This window comes from Mytilus edulis, chromosome 6 (genome assembly GCF_963676685.1).
Source record: "Mytilus edulis chromosome 6, xbMytEdul2.2, whole genome shotgun sequence".
NCBI lineage: Eukaryota > Metazoa > Mollusca > Bivalvia > Mytilida > Mytilidae > Mytilus > Mytilus edulis.
In genome coordinates, this window is record NC_092349.1 from 42023105 (window position 1) to 42047855 (window position 24751).

Here is a 24751-nt window from a genome sequence, read left to right on the forward strand (position 1 = left end):
CTTACTTTGCTATATATAATTGTTGTTTACAGTTTATCTTTATCTGAGATAATATTGAAGATAATAACCAAAAACTGCAATTTTTTTCCAAAAATTACCAATTCAGGGACAGGAACCCAACAACGGGTTGCATGATTTGTCTGAGAATTTCATGGCAGTTAGATCATGACTTAATAAACATATTTAATTGAATGAGATTTGCTCTAAATGCTTTGAATTCAGAGATATTAGCCAAACATTGCATTTTACCCCTATGTACTATGTTTAGCCTGTGTTTTTTTTGGTTCGTGGGCGAGGTAATTGGTCACATTATTGGAACAACATACCCTTAAAATGAATGTTGCCAAGTTTGGTTAAATTTGTCTAAGTAGTTCCAGAGGGGAAAATAAAATAAAAAAAAAAAATTAAATTTTAGAAAAATGGTTAAAAATAGAATACAAAGGGCAATGACTCCTAAATGGGCCAAGTGACAATTTTGGTCATGTTGACCTATTTGTAGATCTTACTTTGCTGAACATTATTGCTGTTTACAGTTTATCTATAATAATATTCAAGATAATAACCAACAAATGTACACGGATGCCCCACTTGCACTATTATTTTCCATGTTCAATGGACCGTGAAATATGATAAAAAGTCTAATTTTCATTAAAATTAGAAAGATCATACCATAGGAAACATGTGTGCTAAGTTTCAAGTTGATTGTACTTTAACTTCATCAAAAACTACCTTGACCAAAACTTTAACCTGAACTTCGCACTTTCATTTTTTTGACCATGAAATTGGGGTCAAAACTATAATTTGGCATTAAAATTAGAAAGATCATATCATGGGGAACATGTGTACTAAGTTTCAAGTGGATTGGACTTCAACTTCATCAAAAACTACCTTGACCAAAAACTTTAACCTGAAGTGGGACAAACAAACGGACGAACGAACAAACGAACGGACGAACGAACGGAGGCACAGACCAGAGAACATAATGCCCCACTACTATCGTAGGTGGGGCATAAAAATTATTGTGGTTTGGTCAAAAGAAACATATTAATTGTTCACTTATGTATTTTATTCAGTTCTTTAAACGTTTATTAGTTATTAATGTTATTATTAGTATTATTATAGAGCTTCTTAAATAAAGACAAATTGAAAATATAATCAAATTGCAAGCATTTTTCGGTATTTTTAGCTCGAAAGTTTTTCCCACAAAGGCAAAATTGAGCAATTTAAAATATATGTAGTAACGCATGAAGAAAACACAACGGTATCATTTAAGGAGGCTCGCGGGTATAAAATTTTCAGGAAAAAATTAAACATTTATTTTTCATTATAAATTTTATTTATTACCTTAGGCAGTTGTTACTTTATCATATGGTACAAAAATCATTCCAAAAAAATAAATTTGTGTTGACCCACGGTGAATTTTGAAATGTAGATATCATTGAAAAAGCTCCAAATTATCTCCCTTTGGTGCAAAAATGCCATTTTGTGGCATTAAAATTGAAATATCTTTTTTAACTCATCGGTGACCTATATTTTTTATTGTTGTTTTCGAATATGCTGTACATAAACTAAATAATTGTAAAATTTAAGCTATTTCTGTAATTTAGTTCTTTTTTAATTTCAATATTACCTCTATTTGTCCTATTAGTTCAACAGAAAAAAAGGACATTAACAAAAATATATGCTTCTTTCATATGAGAGGCAGATTGTGAGCGTAAATGAACGGTGACCCCATTTTTTTATTCCATTTTTCTAGTAAGTATAAGATAAAGTTCATTTATAGAAAAATATAGCGAAATCTTATATTAAATAAAAAAAATTGATTTAGACCCGCGAGCCCCCTTAATCGTAAAAAAATATCAGCAAAAAAATGAACTCCGAGGAAAACTCAAAACGGAAAGTCCGTAATTAAATGGCAAAATCAAAAGCTCAAACACACCAAACGAGTGGACAACAACTGTCACATTCCTGACTCGGTACTGGCATTTTCTTATGTAGAAAATGGTGGATTAAACCTGGTTGCATAGCAAGCTTAACCTCCCATTTGTATGGCAGTCGTACAAAATTATATTAAATTGACAACGATATGTCAACAAAACAGACATAAAAGGTAAAAATGACAAAAAAGGGGTACAACAGTCAACGTTGTTTTATTATCTTAATCACTATAACCAGGTGCTCCGCAGGGCGCAGCTTTATACGACCGCAGAGGTCGAACCCTGAACAGTTGGGGCAAGTATGGACAAAACATTCAAGCGTGATACAGCTCTGAATTTGGATTGTGATCAAATTTTTGACATTACATGTTTTTTTTTTACACAAAACAAATGTCAAGATTTTACAAATCAATTAAAGATTTATTCTTCAAACTTCTTAAATCTAAAATTAAATAGTTGACACAGCATAGGTTTCTGACACAGAATGAATGTGGTCTAATGAAGTTAAAAGTTTTTTTTTGCCTTTGAGCAATTCACTATGCTGTTGAATATTAATCCTCTTAAAAAAATGTTTGAAGAAATTTTCTTTTTATTTATGAAATCTGAAATGAGAAAAATTTAAACACCCCCCCCCCCCCCCCCCACCTTTTATTCACATCCCCGTTTCCCTTTTTCCAAAACTGATATCAATTCAAATTTCTAATGGAGTTTGCAACAATAACTACTCTTTTAAATACATCATAAAATATTAAAATGTAAAATAAAGTGCTTGTTATCACTGAATGGTAAAGATTGGTTGGTAGTAAAAGTGAATATACATTGTTTATTGTATAAAACAATAAAAAAAACTTCATCAGCAACATTTTATATTGGCAAATTACCAATGAAGTTATTTACATAAAGTTATTGGCAAATAAAAATAGAAAATGACATCATAGTCATGTCTGGCAAATGTCCAACATACATTATCTAAAAACATTTTAGATAAGATAAGGAAAAAAAGCTTCATCAGCAACATTTTATATTGGCAAATTTCCAATGAAGTTATTTACATAAAGTTATTGGCAAATAAAAATAGAAAATGACATCATAGTCATGTCTGGCAAATTTCCAACATATATTATCAACTACTATTCTATACAAAGAAAGATAACTCCAATTGAAAATTAATTGCTATTGCACAATATTGTGCAATTAGATATTTCTTGCTATTGTGCAATACTGTGCAATTGAAAATTTCTTGCTATTGCACAATACTTGATATGGAATCCTGATTTGGACCAACTTGAAAACTGGGCCCATAATCAAAAATCAAAGTACATATTTAGATAAAGCATATCAAATAAGCCCAAGAATTTAATTTTTTTTAAAATCAAACTTGGTTTAATTTTGGACCCTTTGGACCTTAATATAGACCAATTTGAAAACTGGACCAAAAATTAAGAATCTACATACACAGTTAGATTTGGCATATCAAAGAACCCATTTATTCAATTTTTGATGAAATCAAACAAAGTTTAATTTTGGACCCCCATTTGGACCAACTTGAAAACTAGGCCAATAATTAAAAATCTAAGTACATTTTTAAATTCAGTATATCAAAGAACCCCAAGGATTCAATTTTTGTTAAAATCAAACTAAGTTTAATTTTGGACCCTTTGGACCTTAATGTAGACCAATTTGAAAACGGGACCAAAAATTAAGAATCTACATACATAGTTAGATTCGGCATATCAAAGAACCCTAATTATTCAATTTTTGATGAAATCACACAAAGTTCAATTTTGGACCCTTTGGGCCCCTTATTCCTAAACTGTTAGGACCAAAACTCCCAAAATCAAACCCAACCTTCCTTTTATGGTCATAAACCTTGTGCTTAAATTTCATAGATTTCTATTTACTTATACTAAAGTTATGGTGCAAAAACCAAAAATAATGCTTATTTGGGCCCCTTTTTGGCCCTTTATTCATAAACAATGCTCTTCCGGCCAATAGTGTCAATTTTATATTCTTGATTTATTTAATTTCACCTATGTACATCCTTAAGCAGGTTTTATATAGATTAGACCGTTGGTTTTCCCGTTGGAACGGTTTTACACTAGTAATTTTGGGGCCCTTTATAGCTTGTTGTTCGGTGTAAGCCAATGCTCCGTGTTGAAGGCCGTACTTTAACCTATAATGGTTTACTTTTTAAATTGTTATTTGTATGGAGAGTTGTCTCATTGGCACTCACACCACATCTTCCTATATCTATTGATTGTATTTCGTTTTAACAGGTCCGTAATGAGCTCTTATGTGTTAAAACATGTATGCAATCCTTTGTTGTTCATAAAAGTTTACAACTATCTAAATGCTAAGGATTTTTATACTCTTATTCCGGTCTCTAAAAACACCGCCTTTGTGCATAAAAGATTCATATTATTCATAGATTTGGCATAATTATTTTGTAATTTTTGTTTTTCAAACTAGGTCTTGTGTTTACAATATCAAGCCTGGTATATGTGAAGAGAATATTTTAATTTTAAATTTTAATTTCAAATTTAGTCAGATAGTACTCAACAACACAAATGTCCGAAAACATCTAGATTTTTCTAGTTTTCATAATTAGGCAGGTTCTTTTGCAATATGTTAATTAATAAAGGCAACAATAGTATACCGCTGTTCGAAATTCATAAATCGATTGAGAAGAAAACAAACCCGGGTTACAAAATAAAACTAGGGGAAACACATCAAGTATAAGAGGAGAAGCACGACACACCAGATACACACACTGAATTTAACATGAGAATACGTTTTAAAACTCTCAAAAAAAAATCTACTGAGCGTATAAAATTTAGTGAATGTTACATTTATTTTTGACATAGGTGAGGCACAAACCTTTTTACTTTATTTCAACTTACCTTTCTAATTTTGTAATAAAGTTGACAGAACTATAAAAATCATCAAATGCGATAGTTATTTCCTTAAAAAACGAAATCTGATAGGCAACGTCATACATCATAGGTGCCATATCAAAGTTGTTTGGGCTACCTTTCTTTTGCCATATGTGTATCACCAATAACTCAATACAAAACGATGACAAGTCATCCTGAAAAGTAAAGATCTTCAGATAATTTATAAAAAGAAAATACAACGAATAGAAAGTCTAAGACGTAAGGGTAGTAATCTCATGTCTTTTGGATTTATTGTTTAAAGTTAGATGTTTGTGTCAAAAAATATAAAAATAAACACAACTGATAGACTATCAGCTAACCTGATATAAGCTAACCTGACCATTCTGACATAAAACAAAAGCACACTTTTGATAAAGTTCTTTGATAAATTTATGTTTTTTTATAGCTAGCTTGCATTAAAAACTAATAAGTACATGTTTTCATTATAAGAGTTTTCATTGCTTGGCACACAACTAAACTTCTATCTTTTGCATTTACTTGACATAATACTAAGTGCCAGTATCCAGTATTTATGTTCATCATTACAGTCAAAATATACATATTCATCTATTTTTTTTAGATCATGTATAAGATAAAGCCAGATATAAGATTATAAGTATTTCAATTTATTTACCGATATTACTTACATCTTCGGTGTAGTTCCAGTACTTAAACAAACGTATTAAATCTTTTGCTCTAGAAGGTACACGTTTCACGAAATCAACTTGTTGCCTTGCCACACATTTAGCATAATAGTTTCTGTTATAATATTCTTCTTCCATCTTATTGTATACTATCTCTAAACTTCTACGAACATCTAATGGATCTAGAAATATATCATACTACAACTCAATGGATTCAATTTCAAATTGTGACCCAGATACTTTTTTCATTCTTTTACTCACACATGACGACGGATATGCATCAAATGTTGTAACCCATTCTGAAGTTGTTTTCTCAAATTATTTATCACCGGGATTTTTATTTCATGAGCGATACGACGTTTGTCGCATGTGAAGCATAGTCTGTCTACGCTTCTGGAGCACATGAGATCACCCCTAGTTTTTTGTAAGATTCGTGTTGCTGAGTCTTTAGCATGTTTAGTTTTCTATGTTGTCATGGTTGTGTTGTGTATCACGGTATTTGTTTATCCAAGCATTCATTCATTTATTTAATTATGCTGTTGTATTTGTAATTCTGATAGAATATTGTTAAATTTCTTATCGTTTATAGTTGTAATTCTATAATTTTAATTTTCTATCCGTTGTACAACTTACTTATGACGTCAATTATCGGCAGAAAGTCTACATCAAACCAATCTCCGTCTTCAACACAACAGACTTGAAATTGAAGGGTATATAAAGTCTGTTTGATAATCTTAATTCTTATGGTTTCGCCTCTTACTGCAGCAAGTAAATACTCTGCAAAGCTAGAAATTATTTTTGGTAACTGTTCACGTAAATCATCTATTTTTCGAAAATTGTTGATGACTACCAAAAGGTCGACATCTGAGTGGTCCTTTACTGCCGTGCCTTTTCCAAGTGAACCTCCCTATGAATAATGAAAACATTCTAATGTTACATGGATATTTAATGTATTGCCTATCTGGTTAACCGAGAGAAAAACTATTAAAGTTACTGAAAAATAATGTATCCAAGACAAAATATAAATCAGTACATTACCAATGGATTGAATAATATAAGTATCGGATGAGTTCTTTTGACTTTTTAAATCAGTTTAAGAAAATGTAGTTCCCCGTTTTTGTGATGTGTATATTTTACGGTTGTTCGTAATCAAAGAAGTTTTATTTCTAATGTAAAATAACTAGATTTTACATTCATTTGGATTTTATCAAATTTAAATTCTGTCTCAAATATATTTGTGCTAGCTGTAGATTTGTTTATGATCGCAACAAGTTTATGCCGTTTTACAAAATGCATGTATCATTTAATGGTATGACATCCTGTATATTGAGGAAATTGCGTTTTTATTTTTGTTTTATTGATAATTTTAGTATTGCATAATGATAGCAATAACAAACATCTTGCACATTCTGTATGACCTGATCTCTTTCTATCCATAAAAAAATGTTATTTTTAGAAAACTGTTGCAAAGAATGAGTAGTATCGCAGAATTATAACAATTATTATCCTGACTCAAAGCAATTTCTCGCAATTTGATTGGCTGATATTGTCCTAATAAATTTCAGTACAATTTTTTATTACGTCAATTGGAATTATTTCCCTTATTTATTACGTCAATTGGGATTATCTCCCTTTGACCTAATATATTTGATTGATATTGTCCTCAAATTGAATTTGAATATAATAATATGTAAAATAACAAAATCAGGATAAATTCGTTACAGTGTTCAAATGTCCTAATACGGATTTTATCGAGTCAATAAAATTCATATCGGGTTTGGCTTCGCCTCACCCGATATGAATTTTTTGACCCAATAAATGACCCGGTAAATAGTACTGTTAAAATTTAGCCATAATTTTTTTTCGTTTGGATCGTTTCACATTTTTCATGTCTTATGTAGCGGAATTTACGCAATGAGTTTATCATTAGTTGAAGGTCGTACGGTGACCTAATTCGTCCTTATATTCACTTCATTTTAACTCTGGTGAATAGCTTTTTGGTTGGCAATCATGCTTACTATCCTTATATGTATATTGAGATTATAAAATTCACTTTTTTGATACAAAACATTAGTAGTCTCCAACCACGGGCGTACTGATATTTTTCCTTAATTTTCGGTTAAACACAATGGTCTCAAGATTTGAATGCGATTAAAGTTTGCTGAAGCGTATCAACGGTAATCACGGATGAACAGTTAGAAGCAGTGGTAAAAAAAAACAATTACTTTTTATTGATACCTTAATAACTTCTTTGATGCTATAAATTGGGTGTTGATGTATGAGACGAACAACTGTGTTTATAACTTCACCACAACTATTTAAAAACATAGTATCAGGTCGAACTTTCCGGTCTAAGAACTTCTCTAATGTTTCTCCAAAACGAAGTCCAGGAAAATACTCTGCCATTTCAACCTTTCAATCTAATAAAAATAAAAAAAATCGCAATTGCAAAAAAGAAGGCAATTGAATTGAGAAATTGTGCTATTTCTTTGTTTATGTCAAACAGCAAAAAATTGCACGCCTATTAGAACGAAACCAGTCTAATGCGATATGAAAAAAGTAAAATCACAAAAATACTGACCTTAGAGGAAAATCAATTCGGAAAGTCCATAATCACATGGCAAAATCAAATAACAAAACGCATCAGAATTAGAATCTCTATGTTTGCTAGACCAACTCGGCCACGAGATTATAGAGGCGTTAAGCAGGATTACTTTTCCGATTGAAAATAGTTTAAACTAATGAAATCACAACCCTTCTTTTCCCCTTATTTATATAGTGTGTTCTTAATATGTTGTTCTTTTACACCTATCTCCCAGGTAAAGGGGGATTAGTGCGCATTCAAACTAGTTAAACCCCACCGCATATATATATGTACGTATCCCAAGTCAGGAGCCTGTGTATCGTTGCCGTTTGTTGCTTTATATCATAATTGTTGTTTGTTCATAATTTTGTACGTACATCACGTCGTTAATTTTCTCGTTTGAATCATTTTACATTTATCATTTCGGGCCTTGAACGTGGTACCCAACGCCTTCACTAAAATTAATTTGGCTTGCTTAATTTTCTTTAAATTTTGACAAATATTTACTTTGACCCTTTGAAAAAAGTATATAAATTTCAAAATATTTGAACCAACCATTTTATCAGAAAAATTACACTGATTATATAGCACTAATTTTGATCATCGAGAAGCTTAATATTGCCTTCACAACGCAACGTGATTAAAACGTTTAGCTGATTTTATAGAGTTATCTCCCTGTAGTGTTAGGTACCACCTTAATACTAGTAGCCAATTATGCAGTATGAGTTTTACTAATTGTTGAAGGCCGTGCGGTGACTTATATGTGTCGATTTCTCTGAATTTTTTCTCTTGTGGATAATTATTTCTTTACCAAATCTTCTTATGTTTATATATACTAGCCGTTTTTTCTTGATTTTCCAGCTTTTTTTTGCGGTATTTTTCTGCATGTAGATTTATTGTAATTTAGAATCGAAAGTATACGCAATAAATACTCGTTAGTTACAGCTTTTAAAATTCAGGTATAAATACAGGTTGCACTTTTTAAAAACAGCTGTTTCGCAAACCACGCGTGTTTTGGGGAGAAATTAATATTCATAGATATTTTGTTTTGTTAACCTACTGACATGACTGGTTCCGTGATATGATCTACATGATTCATTTCATAGAGCCACAAATTGAAATCGTTATCAGTATAAATACATATGGATAGCAGCCCAATGTTTTGGTTCTTTAAAAAACATAAAAGTGCATATAAACTTTCCTTCATGGATATAATCTTTAAAAGGAGTTCGAATGGGAAATTCTTTTGTTCATATTTACAGAAATACAACCTATACATTGATTTCTAAAGTTTAATGTGAAAGTTGATTTTGTGTTTTATGGATCGAATAAGGTAAATGTATCGCATCATACATACATACTTATTTTAATTTCTTTTCACGTTCAAATAGTGCATTTTGATGATATTGCACATACATACATACATACGATTCCCTCAGGCTTTTTTCCTTTTCAAATCTGTAGAAATTTGTGGACTGAGTGTATTTCTACCCATTAAAGTTTTTCAAAAGGTAAATAATAACCAGGTGCTCCGCAAGGCGCAGCTTTATACGACCGCAGAGGTCGAACCCTGAACAGTTGGGGCAAGTATGGACAAAATATTCAAGCGTGATACAGCTCTGAATTTGGATTGTGATCAAATTTTTGACATTACATGTTTTTTTTTTTACACAAAACAAATGTCAAGATTTTACAAATCAATTAAAGATTTATTCTTCAAACTTCTTAAATCTAAAATTAAATAGTTGACACAGCATAGGTTTCTGACACAGAATGAATGTGGTCTAATGAAGTTAAAAGTTTTTTTTTGCCTTTGAGCAATTCACTATGCTGTTGAATATTAATCCTCTTAAAAAAATGTTTGAAGAAATTTTCTTTTTATTTATGAAATCTGAAATGAGAAAAATTTAAACACCCCCCCCCCCCCCCCCCCCCACCTTTTATTCACATCCCCGTTTCCCTTTTTCCAAAACTGATATCAATTCAAATTTCTAATGGAGTTTGCAACAATAACTACTCTTTTAAATACATCATAAAATATTAAAATGTAAAATAAAGTGCTTGTTATCACTGAATGGTAAAGATTGGTTGGTAGTAAAAGTGAATATACATTGTTTATTGTATAAAACAATAAAAAAACCTTCATCAGCAACATTTTATATTGGCAAATTTCCAATGAAGTTATTTACATAAAGTTATTGGCAAATAAAAATAGAAAATGACATCATAGTCATGTCTGGCAAATGTCCAACATACATTATCTAAAAACATTTTAGATAAGATAAGGACAAAAAGCTTCATCAGCAACATTTTATATTGGCAAATTTCCAATAAAGTTATTTACATAAAGTTATTGGCAAATAAAAATAGACTAGAGGCTCTCAAGAGCCTGTATCGCTCACCTGATTCTACTTGGGTTTTTGAAATCATATAAAAAAATATAAAATTTGGCTAAAAGTGACAACACAACCTCATTTATAAGGAAAGGAACATGTTTAATTTCATTCAAAAGTCCCCCAGTGGCGGCCATCTTGGATGACGGATCGGCTACAAAGTAACAACACTTGGTCAGCACCTCATAAGGAACATTCATGCCATGTTTGGTTTCATTCCATTCAGTGGTTCACTAGAAGAAGTGATTTGTATGCATTTCCAATAGGGTCCTATGTTAAACTAAGTCCCCCGCTGGCGGCCATCTTGGATAATGGATCAGCTACAAAGTAACAACACTTGGTCAGCACTCCATAAGGAACATTCATGCTATGTTTGGTTTAATTCCATTTAGTGGTTCTCTAAAAGAAGTCATTTGTATGCATTTCCCATAGGGTCCTATGTTAAACTAAGTCCCCTGCTGGGGGCCATCTTTGATGATGGATCGGCTACAAAGTAACAACACTTGGTCAGCACCACATAAGGAACATTCATGCCATGTTTGGTTTCATTCCATTCAGTGGTTCACTAGAAGAAGTCATTTGTATGCATTTCCAATAGGGTCCTATGTTAAACTAAGTCCCCCGCTGGCGGCCATCTTGGATAATGGATCAGCTACAAAGTAACAACAATTGGTCAGCACTCCATAAGGAACATTCATGCAATGTTTGGTTTCATTCCATTTAGTGGTTCTCTAGAAGAAGTCATTTGTATGCATTTCCCATAGGGTCCTATGTTAAACTAAGTCCCCCGCTGGAGGCCATCTTGGATGATGGATCGGCTACAAAGTAACAACACTTGGTCAGTACCCCATAAGGATAATTCATGCTATGTTTGGTTTTATTCCATTCAGTGGTTCTCTAAAAGAAGTCATTTGTATGCATTTCCCATAGGGTCCTATGTTAAACTAAGTCCCCGGCTGGCGGCCATCTTGGATGATGGATCGGCTACAAAGTAATAACACTTGGTCAGTACCTCATAAGGAACATTCATGCCATGTTTGGTTTCATTCCATTCAGTGGTTCTCTAAAAGAAGTCATTTGTATGCATTTCCCATAGCGTCCTATGTTAAACTAAGTCCCCCGCTGGCGGCCATCTTGGATGATAGATCGGCTACAAAGTAACAACACTTGGTCAGCACCTCATAAGGAACATTCATGCCATGTTTGGTTCCATTCCATTCAGTGGTTCTCTAGAAGAAGTTCAAAATGTAAATTGTTAACGACGACGACGACGGACGACAACGCCGGACGACGACGCCGGACGACGACGACGGACGACGGACGCCAAGTGGTGAGAAAAGCTCACTTGGCCCTTCGGGCCAGGTGAGCTAAAAATGACATCATAGTCTTGTCTGGCAAATTTCCAACATATATTATCAACTACTATTCTATACAAAGAAAGATAACTCCATTTGAAAATTAATTGCTATTCTTAGCAAGAAATTAGATATTTCTTGCTATTGTGCAATACTGTGCAATTGGAAATTTCTTGCTATTGCACAATACTTGATATGGAATCCTGATTTGGACCAACTTGAAAACTGGGCCCATAATCAAAAATCAAAGTACATATTTAGATAAAGCATATCAAATAAGCCCAAGAATTTAATTTTTGTTAAAATCAAACTTAGTTTAATTTTGGACCCTTTGGACCTTAATGTAGACCAATTTGAAAACTGGACCAAAAAATTAAGAATCTACATACACAGTTAGATTTGGCAGATCAAAGAACCCATTTATTCAATTTTTGATGAAATCAAACAAAGTTTAATTTTGGACCCCCATTTGGACCAACTTGAAAACTAGGCCAATAATTAAAAATCTAAGTACATTTTTAAATTCAGCATATCGAAGAACCCCAAGGATTCAACTTTTTGTTAAAATCAAACTAAGTTTAATTTTGGACCCTTTGGACCTTAATGTAGACCAATTTGAAAACGGGACCAAAAATTAAGAATCTACATACATAGTTAGATTCGGCATATCAAAGAACCCCAGTTATTCAATTTTTGATGAAATCACACAAAGTTCAATTTTGGACCCTTTGGGCCCCTTCTTCCTAAACTGTTAGGACCAAAACTCCCAAAATCAAACCCAACCTTCCTTTTATGGTCATAAACTTTGTGTTTAAATTTCATAGATTTCTATTTACTTATACTAAAGTTATGGTGCAAAAACCAAGAAAAATGCTTATTTAGGCCCCTTTTTGGCCCCTTATTCCTAAACTGTTTGGACCTCAACTCCCAAAATCAATCCCAATCTTTCTTTTGTGGTCATAGACCTTGTGTTTAAATTTCATTGATTTCTATTTACTTATACTAAAGTTAATGTGCGAAAACCAAGAATAATGCTTATTTTGGCCCTTTTTTGGCCCCTAATTCTTAAACTGTTGGAACCAAAACTCCCAAAATCAATCCCAACCTTTCTTTTGTGGTCATAAACCTTGTGTCAAAATTTCATAGATTTCTATTTACTTAAACTAAAGTTATAGTGCGAAAACCAAGAAAATGCTTTTTGGGCCCTTTTTGGCCCCTAATTCCTAAACTGTTGGGACCAAAACTCCCAAAATCAATCCCAACCTTGCTTTTGTGGTCATAAACCTTATGTTAAAATTTTATAGATTTCTATTCACTTTTACTAAAGTTAGAGTGCGAAAACTAAAAGTATTCGGACGACGACGACGACGACGACGACGCCAACGTGATAGCAATATACGACGAAAATTTTTTCAAATTTTGCGGTCGTATAAAAAGTTGGTTAAAACTGTCGGGGAAACAACTTTTGTAGTTCGACAATGCTTATCAGATTGACCAATTTGTAGATCTTGGTATCATCATGTTGTTTCTTTATTTTATCTTTTATTTACGATTACAATCAGTATTAAGGGTAATAACTTCTGTAAGGGGTCGATTGAAGACTAGTCAGAATAATGTGTTTTTTGTGGATTTTATTTTACTGTTTTACTAGTACAAAAACATCGAAGGGGCTATAATGGCTACCGATTTCAGCCATGTTGACTGATTTGTGAACTTGTTCATTTGTTCTATTTAAAGTTTCCCTTTAGCTTTAAAATAGTTTTTCAAGAGTATTGCCGAAAATACAAACAATTGTAAAATACTAAGATTGAAGGAAAATTACTCCACTGAATAGACTAGTAGACTGGTCATTTCGGTCACAGTTACTATAACGTTGATCTTTTATTTTGTTGTTGACATCTCTGGTAATTTATCTGTTCTCTGTATCTGTTGTGTATAAAATCTTTAAACAATTAAAGTTTAAAACACAAAAATATGATTAAAATCATTACTAAAGGATAATGACAAAATTAATTCACAAAAGGCGCCAACCACTGATTTTTTGTCATTAAACTTTACGCAAAAGTAGGTCACTTCTAGAAGAATCTGACAGGCGATTTCGGTCCCCCGTAAGAATACTTAGTTGAAGTTTTTATTATTGTTGCGGACAGTTTTGGTTTTTTTCCAATAGTGGTGAAAACGTGCAAACTCCTTTATAAGGATTGAACTGACGATTTTGACGTATTTGTACTTCTTATTTTGACAATAATCATTTAAACTGTTTACATTTTTATATGCATAACAAGCATTCTATGAGTTTTGCATTGCAATACATAGTCTCCTACTGATTAAGAAAGCATTGTATTGGAACAAAATTCTAAAACTTGCCATGGTGTGAACCAAATCACAAATATCAAGTCAATATCTTTAAGCATGACGAAAAAAAATGCTGGAAACTGATTATTAAAAGAACGAAACGATATTATAAAACAACAGACGGACGGACGGATGATGACACACAGACAGACAGACAGACAGACAGACAGACAGAGGAATTGCAGAATTGAGCTCATAAGAAAATGACCGACCGACCCCGACCGACCGACCGACCGACCGACAGACCGACAGACAGACCGAGAGAGGAATTGCAGAATTGAGCTCAAAAGAAAATGTCAAATGTACTATGTTTCAAGTATCGGCAGAATTAAGAAAATCTTTTTCCTTGAGTAATAACATATCATTTTCAACTAACTTTCAACAGTAAAAGAATGTATACGTATCAAAATAAAACAGCAAAATACGTTTGCAATATTTCAATAAAAACACAATCACATTTCGTGATATACATGTACATATGAAATACATTTTCAGATTAAAGATATTGAACAAAACTTACATAAACGTGTTCACCTTAAATAATCGTTGTTGATCTGAGATATAGATAATGGCCCGTGATATCCACATCTTATCCCCAGATTTTATATTTACAAACTTATTTACAAGCAAATTTATTTAAAAGATGAATGCATATCATAAAATGTCGTTAAATCACACCATGTATTTGAAGTTTTTCGTCGCAAAAACACTTGAAAAATTACATCATACAATGACAAAAACGTTTATATATATATACTGTATAAACATTTATTTTCGTGGGGTTAAAATTTCGTGGTTTTGTATACAAAAGTAAGTTCGTGGGGATTAATTTTCGTGGTTTTTAAGTTCAGAAAAAAATTATACAAATGTCACTTTATAATTGACAATACTCAATATTGCCGTTGGGAAAAATCAACATTTGCATTTCATAGTAACAGTGAGCACTAATCGAGTGTTGTAACCTGCACACGCTAATTGACTGTTACACACCTTTGATGTTTTATCCAAGGACAATGATTGTGTAATAAATGTATTACAACTTGAGGGCATTACAGACGCATTAGACTGTTAAATGACATTGATTGACAGTTCTTGGTGATTAATATGAAAATGAACTTCATAAGACAGTTTTGGAGACCCATACAAACTATTATACTGACTTATCCAGTTCTCGCTTCATACTATTAAACAACCATTATTTCGTCTTTAACTAACCTTTCAAATAAGCCGAAGACATTCCATTCCACTATACCGTTGTTGTTTGTGGATGTGCCAATAATTCAATACCTGTAATTATCAGAAAGAATGAAATACAGTGGTTGACAGCAACGAATCGATAGATATTTTCCCAACGAGGCCTCCCTTACCGAATTGTATTATTGAAAGAAAAATAAATGATCACCATAAATGCCCTCAAAATATTTTTTTGAAAAAATGAAAAACATGAATAGATAGCAAACAAATGAAGGTGACGAATACTTTTGGCCTGTACATGTAGTAAGTATAATATACCATTGCAAATCGACCAATTTTTATTATCCCGTCGGTGCATAGTGACAGCTGTGTGTAAGTACTTGGCACATAGTTTAAGGGATTGATAAAAACAGTAACATCTAAAAAAAATCGGGGCCACTAGATTTCTGACGTCAGAATACATTTGCATGGTCATTTCCTAAATACAAGATGTAAAAATGCCCTGAGAAATTTGTCAATCGACTCAACAAACCACAATATAAAAAAAGGGTAAGACGTGATTGCTGACTGACAGGCTTATTCATACAGAATAATGCGGGGTTAAACATATCAGCGGGATGCCAGTCCTCCTTCTAATCTGGGATATTGGTGTAACAGTACAACAGTAAGAACGAACTGTAAAAATCAGTTGAAAAAGTCATCAGACGGATACAAATAGAAATACATATATAACAGTACAGATTTGAGAGTATTCACAGTTTCTGACAGCTAGTTCAAAGACAACCAGATGCTCCGCAGGGCGTAGCTTTATACGACCGCAGAGGTTGAACCCTGAACGGTTAGGGCAAGTATGGACACAACATTCAAGCTGGGTTCAGCTCTAAATTTGGATTGTGATTAAATAGTTGACACAGCATAGGTTTCTGACACAGAATGAATGTGTTCTAATGAACTTAAAATTTTTGTTTCTCTTAGAGCAATTCACTATGCTGTTGAATATTAATCCTCTCAAAAAAATGTTTGAAGAAATTTTCTTTTTTATTTATGAAATTTCAAATGAGAAAAATTGAACCCAATTTTTTTAATCACATCCCCCTTTCCCTTATTCCAAAACTAATCTCAATTAAAATTTCTAATGGAGTTTGCAACAATAACTACTCATTTAAATACATCATAAAATATTAAGATGTAAAAAAACTGCTTGTTATCACTGAATGGTAAAGATTATTTTAATTTATCAGTTGGTAGTAAAAAGTGAATATACATTGTATATTGTATATAACAAAGATTTAAGTTGATTCTGGACAAAGAAAGATAACTCCAATTAAAAAAAAATCTTGCTATTGCACAATATTTTGCAATTAGATATTTCTTGCTTACTATTCTGGACAAAGAAAGATAACTCTAATTAAAAAAAAATTTGATATTTCACAATATTGTGCAATTAGATATTTCTTGCCATTGCGCAATACTGTGCAATTGAAAAGACTTGCTATTGCACAATACTTAATATAATAATTTTAGATCCTGATTTGGACCAACTTGAAAACTGGGCCCATAATAAAAAATCTAAGTACATTTTTGGATTCAGCATATCAAAGAACTTCAAGATTTCAATTTTTGTTAAAATCAGACTAAGTTTAATTTTGGACCCTTTGGACTTTAGTGTAGACCAATTTGAAAACAGGACCAAAAATGAAGAATCTACATACACAGTTAGATTTGGTATATCAAAGAACCCCATTTATTCAATTTTTGATGAAATCAAACAAAGTTTAATTTTGGACCCCGATTTGGACCAACTTGAAAACTGGGCCAATAATCAAGAATCTAAGTACATTTTTAGATTCAGCATATCAAAGAACCTAACTGATTCATTTTTTGTCAAAATCAAACTAAGTTTAATTTTGGACCCTTTGGACCTTAATGTAGACCAATTTGAAAACGGGACCAAAAGTTAAGAATCTACATACACAGTCATGACAGTTAGATTCAGCATATCAAAGAACCCCAATTATTCAATTTTGATGAAATCAAACAAAAGTTTAATTTTGGACCCTTTGGGCCCCTTATTATGTTGGGACCAAAACTCCCAAAATCAAACCCAACCTTTCTTTTATGGTCATAAACCTTGTGTTTAAATTTCATATATTTCTATTTACTTATACTAACGTTATGGTGCGAAAACCAAGAAAAATGCTTATTTGGGTCCCTTTTTGGCCCCTAATTCCTAAACTGTTGGGACCTAAACTCCCAAAATCAATACCAACCTTCCTTTTGTAGTCATTAACATTGTGTTTAAATTTCATTGATTTCTATTTACTTAAACTAATGTTATTGTGCGAAAACCAAGAATAATGCTTATTTGGGCCCTTTTTTGGCCCCTAATTCCTAAACTGTTGAGACCAAAACTCCCAAAATCAATCCCAACCGTTCTTTTGTGGTCATAAACCTTGTGTCAAAATTTCATAGATTTCTATTAACTTAAACTAAAGTTATAGTGCGAAAACCAAGAAAATGCTTATTTGGGCCCTTTTTGGCCCCTAATTCCTAAAATGTTGGGACCAAAACTCCCAAAATCAATACCAACCTTCCTTTTGTGGTCATAAACCTTGTGTTAAAATTTCATAGATTTCCATTCACTTTTACTAAAGTTAGAGTGCGAAAACTAAAAGTATTCGGACGCCGGACGACGACGACGACGACGACGACGACGCAGACGCCAACGTGATAGCAACATACGACGAAAAATTTTTCAAAATTTGCGGTCGTATAATAACACTATTAAAAAAACATGCATCTAACACTTAATCATCAATGCGTTGGGGCTACTACGAGTTTACAATTAATTAGTAACACGTGGAGTTTGGTAGTAATTTTGTACTGTTTCTCGGAATCTCATATTTGTATTTATCCTCTGCAGGGGCGGGGATCCAGCCACTTTAAAAGGGGGTTCCTAACCCAGGACAAAAGGGTATCCAACTACATGACTCCATTCAAATGCATTGATCGTCAAAAAGGGTGTTTCAACCCACGGACCCCCCCCCCCCCCAAACTGGATCCACCACTGCTCTGTAATACATGTAATTAACAGAGCTTTCTTACATTTTGACGAAAGGTACGAACGAACGTAAAGGGAGCATGTATCACATTTGCACGAGAGCCTTGTTTTATCCGGTAAAACAGAAATTTTCTTAATCAAACGTATCTTTAAAAAAATAAGCATATTGCAACTAAAGCACGCCTTTAATTTATGAAAATAAAGAAAAATACGTTACTTACGTTAACCTAGATTACACACATTTGCGTGGGAAATGTCCAGCATGCTTTTCACCACTATTGAAGTATGATACTCTAAATTAACAACAATATTCACAATGATTTTAATTTTTAATGAGTATGCGATCATCAAATTGACTACGTGGATACTTTATATAATCGACAAGGATATTGCACGTTTTGAAAAAGTAAAATAAATCCTGGGGAAAAAAAGTAACGAGTATGAAATGGAACAATTACTGTTCCCCTTTTCTTCGAATGTTAATGGTCGTTGCCTTAGTAAGTCGCAGATACATTTCATGGTCTATTTTTCGACTATAAATATCTTCAGGTAATACTACACTGGGGTAAAGCTGATGACCGTAACTGCATTCACGGTCATCCCAAGATGTCGGATGACAAATTAGGTCAGTTTCTGTATTGTCTGTTAAGGTTTACGTACCCTTCTGTAGCCATTTTTGTACGAACTTTTCAAACTTCAATTGTATCACAACTACAGATAAAATGAATAATAGAGATAGGCCATTTTGTACATATTCCAAGGGAAAACTTGATACAAAGCATTATTTTTTACTGTTCCAATGCATTTAATAGAAAAAGAGGACTTTGTGGCAAATAAATCAAGATTTTTATAGAAAATCCACAGCCTTTATCCTTGTACTCTCATATTTGGCAATTTGATGACTGATAGCTATAGGATTATTGCATGCAGTGCTAGCATTGATTTCCTTAAAACAAGTTTATAAATGTAATTATTGGTTAAAACAAATATAAATATGGCCAAAATCAAGTACACCTTTTAGGGTGCGCTCGACTTTAGTGACCCAGCATTAGGTGTTTTGGAATTTACAGGTTGCTTAGAACTTTTTGTAAAAAATGAACACTAGCACATCATAGAAAATCAAGTGAGTAATTTATGTTTCAAATTTTATAACAAAAATCTCTGTATTAAAGGCTGTGGATTTTCTATAAAAATCTTGGTTTATTTGCCACAAAGTCCTCTTGTTCTATCAAATGCAATGAAACAGTAAAAAAAAATGCTTTGCATCAAGTTTCCCCTTCGAATAGGTACTAAATGGCCTATCTCTATTATTCATTATATCTGTAGTTTTGATACAATTGAGGTTTGAAAAAATTCGTACAAAAATGGCTACAGAAGGGTACATAAACCTTAAAGTGTTTCTATATCATTTTCTTTACAAATCATACATTGAAACGATGAAAATTTATAAAAGATTCACACGGAAATCACTAATTACTACAGAGAAATGTGCATGAAACAGGAATTTCGATTTGAAAAAATCGTGAAGATGACCGTAAATCACAATCGAGATGACCGTAACAGAAACAGCGATTCATAACAAGGGTGACCGTAATTGCTTTTAAGATGACCGTAATTTGTAAATGATGACCGTAACTTTTAAAGGCTGACCCTCAATTCTAAGAAATATCCGTATTTATATAACTACCTTTTTGTATCAAATGATAAATCGTGTTGGTATAAACATATTAATATGAGAGTACTATCCTATAGGTAGAAGAAAATAAGACGTGCTTCAAATGCAAAGTTTACCATATGTATCTTTTTTACGGTAGAGGGTTTCATTTTTAAAATGAATTTGCAAAAAGACATGCAAATAAACAGGTAGGGAAAACATGCTACAAAATCGCGATAAAATAACACCTTACAAGTATAATGAAAAAAATGCGGTGCACAGCCTCCAACTGCACGACAAAAGATTTGTTTTTATTTCTGGGATTCCTTTCAATGCATTATAATGAATACACATTTTTAAAAATGCCAATGCATGTACACCCATTGATATTATATCGTCTTCCATTTTGTCGTGCAAATAAAATCACAGAAAATATTTTTGAAAATATCATACGACTAAACTTGTGAAGGTGAGCTCCAGCAAAGTAGATCCTTAAAATAGTCTTGAACGAATATCGTATCACAAGGCGGAACGTTGTCAATTTGTATATATATATATACAGAAATGTTATTCATACAGTCAGGATTATACTTCGTCAAAAGTATCTCCCCATTACGCCAGTTCATGCTCACAATCGTAGAAATGGAAGCCATTGTAGGGATGACGCTCTGCCAATTTTGCTCTTGAAAACTGACAAATTTATCCACATAGCACCATTATGATCCTTATACGTCAGTTGTATTTTAAAAGACAAATGTATCTACTAGCTAATGAGCATCAGTAAATGATCTTGTCTGCATTGATGCAACTTAAAAATATTGTCTGATCGGATGTCAAGTGGAATTTTTTAAAATTCTTAAGCATTTAAAAAAATATTCTAACTAAATATTTCGTGAAAGGGCAGACTAAATATTTTCAGTGGTTGAAATTATAAACCCTAGTTATCACACACAAGAAAATCATATTTTTTCGAAGATATTCATTTTCATCATCCAAATTAAAAGACTGTCGACAAGAACTTTTAGATAAAATAGCTATTCGAACACACCTTCTGTTTTTATGATTCATTAGATAGGTATTTCACTTGATCCATATATTCAATTTTCATCTTTTCGTACTGTCATTTTTTTACGTTATAAAGTCAACCTGTAGCTTTGATATATAAAAATGATAGAATCTGAAGCGAGATGCTATATCAAATACTCTTGCTTTGTACGTTTTAAAGACAAAATATACACCTCAAACATGCCCTAACATAAAAAGGTGCACTCGATTTTCTCTTTTCGATACAATCGTTACCTATTTTGGGGAATTTTTTCTTGATTCACATAATGGAAGGGCAGACACGAAAATTTCTGAACTAAAAGATTGATATGTTCTCCGTCCCTCTTTAAAAAAAATAAATAAATCGGAGCATAAGCATTTTCTACATCCAACTTATAGATACCCATGTCGTCGACTTGATATCTTATTGTTTTGCATTACTATGTAATAGATACATTGAAAACTTATGCAAATGGTGTTTTTAAAATAAAACACTTCGTAATTGAGAAGAAAATTGTCGTTGTATTTGTTTCTATTAAATTTTTAAAATTTTGTCACTATAGTAAACATTACAGTAAACATTCATCGCCTTCTCTAACAAAGAGCTTCGATTCTTTTGTTCTATTTCAAGAGTGTTTCCGCCTGCATATATCAAGACAAATTAAGATTTTAATCTGCTTGCTCTGGAACCATACATATGGGCTCGATTGCCGAATATCCATATGTATTATTAATGTTTTTTATGCTCCATTAATTGGCATAATGTTTTTTCTGGTCTGTGCGTACGTTCGTCCGTTCGTCTGTTTGTGTGTCCGTTTGTCCAGCTTCAAGTTAAATCAACTTGAAACTTAGTACACATTTTCCCTATGGTATGATCTTTTTAATTCTAATGCCAAATAACAGTTTTATCCCATTTTCACAGTCCACTAAACATAGAAAATGATAGTGTAGATGAGGCATCCGTGTACCAGGGACACATTCGTGTTTCTTCAAATTTTCGTCGTATCGCTGTCAATTTGTGTTAAAATTTTAACGTCGTTATCAATAAATATTTCATTGTTTACGAGAAATATGCAATTTACTATCATTGTCATAAATCCTAAATACGGCCAATTATATTATAGTTTAAAAAAAGAAATTTATGAAACATATTTATATCCACCAACCGAGCCCCTATTGAGATCGACAAACTCAACAAAAAGCTTTCAATACAAATACGGATATTTCTTAGAATTGATGGTCATCCTATAAAAGTTACGGTCGTCCTATATAAATTACAGTCAGTCTTTACAAATTACGGTCATCCTTTACAAAAGAGGGACGAAAGATACCAAAGGGACAGTCAAACTCATAAATCTAAAACAAAGTTACGGTCATCTTTTTACCAATCACGGTCATCCTTGTTATATGTTACGGTCATCTTGAAAATATTTTGATTATGATTTACGGTCATCTTCACGATTTTTTCAAATCGAATTTCCCGTTTCATGTACATTTCTCGGAAGTAATTAGTGATTTCCGAGTGATTCTTTTATTAATTTTCATCGTTTCAATGTATAATTTGTAAAGAAAATGATATAGAAACACTTTAACAGACAATACAGAAACTGACCTAATTTTGCATCCGACATCTTGGGATGACCGTGAATGCAGTTACGGTCATCAGCTTTACCCCAGTGATACTATATATACGCAACTGATTTGGGATCATTCTTTGACACGTCGTTAATTTGTTATAATCTATGGTGGCCGGATGCGGCCATTTCGCCTTTTCGCGTTTTCGCGTTTTCTCCTTTCACTTTCACACGAAATCGAGAAATCGAGAAATCGGGAAATCGGGAAATCGAGAAATCGAGAAAGCGAAATCGCGAAATCGAGAAATCGAGAAATCGAGAAATCGGGAAATCGGGAAATCGAGAAATCGAGAAATCGGGAAATCGAGAAATCGAGAAATCAAGAAAGCAAAAACGCTAATTATGTCTTTGGAGATGCAATTGTTTTAAATTGATCATAATAAACTAAAATTTAGGTTGAAAATGCATTTAGCTTATTCAAAATATAGCTTAGCAACAGATGTGACCTCAGATGTCGAAGGTCTTCGGCTTGAATACATGTAATGACCAAGACAACATTAACACCAGAAAGTTCTTAATTGCCTTTGGTAAAAAAAAATGAATATTTACAAGGAAAAATACATTAAAATGGGCAGTTAGTACATGATGCTTTACTGACCCCCCTTTACTGTTCTTGGGCACCTCAATCAACTATCTTAATTTAAATTTTGCTCCTCATTCTTTAATTTCTTGTTTTCTAGTTTTAAAACTATCTGCTGTTAATGTTGTCTTGGTCATTACATGTTACATATTTCTCGATTTCGCGTGAAAGTGAAAGGAGAAAACGCGAAATTTGAATTTGAACGCTAAATATATAATTAACATCGTATAACAAACATCAAATAGTTAAAAAAAAAAAAACAGAAGATAAACGAACAAGTAACACTCGAAGAAAACACAGTGATTTTGGGGTTTGAAAATTAAACTATCTCTTAGCTTTGTATAATAGACAAAGGCGCAGCTTAATAAAGGAGACTAGGAATGTGTCCTCTTGGGTAGAGGCGTTCGAGTGCGCCTCACTGCTATGTCTGCGATTGATCCCTTATATATTATAGATCAACTAATTATATGTGATTATTTGTCGGTTTAAGTCCAGGCAGTGGCAAGTATTTCATGAATGCAATATTAAGTATACGCTGAAACAACCCTTCCATACGTGAGCTTAACACGGATGTATTGGTCGACCTATCACAAGGCAACAATGGGGAGAGAAGAGGAATAACCGCAAGTTATTAAGGTGCGTCGGATATTAATATGTTTTGGAGCTGTGATTTTTTTTTAATTTTTCTAATTTTTGGCGTTGCAATTTTTTGAATTTAGGAAGTATCTAATTCTTATTTTGTCTTATTTTTGTGTGAGGGGGAGCCAATGTATTTGCCTTTGTATTTTCTTCGGTTAAATAATGCAAAATATAAATTTAGAGGAGGGACGAGGGGATTAATGCATGTTTTTTTTCTCAGGAATCTTGCGGAGTTACCCCCCTCCCCTTTTTGGGTGGTTTCAGTCTCGTTGAAATCTTATTCTGGAATTATTCCCAAAACATTGTGATACAAGTGGAATTAATGAATTTAAAGAGTGTTATAATAATCAATCTGAACGGTGTGAAAAAAACTATGTATAATTAACAATTATCAGTAGTTTTTGAATGCTATTTTTTTCAAATTTAACCGCCAATCAAGTCAGTCGAGTAAGCCAAAGTTTTGGGAAAATGGGTGAGGGGTACAAGAAATAATTTTACCAGAAACATGAACATCACATACCTTTTATTTAGATATGTATTTTTTCAATCATTTATAACAAAGAAGTTGAAATGATATATATGCATTTTGTTCTTAAAACAGAGAAATATCATAAATTTACAAAATTGACAGCATAGTAAATTTGACACAAAAAATCTTCAAAATATTATAAAACTTTCTTAAAACAACACCTACAGTTTTTTTAAGTTAAATTTATTCAGATTGGTCCACTTCAACTTTAATGA

At 32.6% G+C, this 24751-nt stretch overlaps 1 protein-coding gene across 13 annotated transcripts in view; it reads right to left on the reverse strand.

The window, feature by feature from the left end:
• The window catches only part of LOC139527663 (2'-5'-oligoadenylate synthase 3-like), a 49443-nt gene that overhangs the window by 13052 nt on the left and 11640 nt on the right, over positions 1-24751 (reverse strand). For 4 of the 13 annotated variants that reach the window (XM_071323218.1, XM_071323217.1, XM_071323216.1 and 1 more), the window contains exons 2-6: positions 15417-15488; positions 7753-7934; positions 6148-6421; positions 5518-5696; positions 4838-5025 (exon numbers count right to left, since the gene is read on the reverse strand). In XM_071323218.1, the coding sequence (XP_071179319.1) occupies positions 4838-5025; positions 5518-5696; positions 6148-6421; positions 7753-7920 (809 nt within the window). In that variant the 5' untranslated portion in view covers positions 7921-7934; positions 15417-15488. Of the gene's footprint in view, positions 1-4837; positions 5026-5517; positions 5697-6147; positions 6422-7739; positions 7935-13668; positions 13773-14721; positions 14842-15416; positions 15489-18677; positions 18756-24751 lie in introns of those variants that run through there. The other 9 variants (XM_071323224.1, XM_071323225.1, XM_071323221.1 and 6 more) reach the window with 8 other exon arrangements.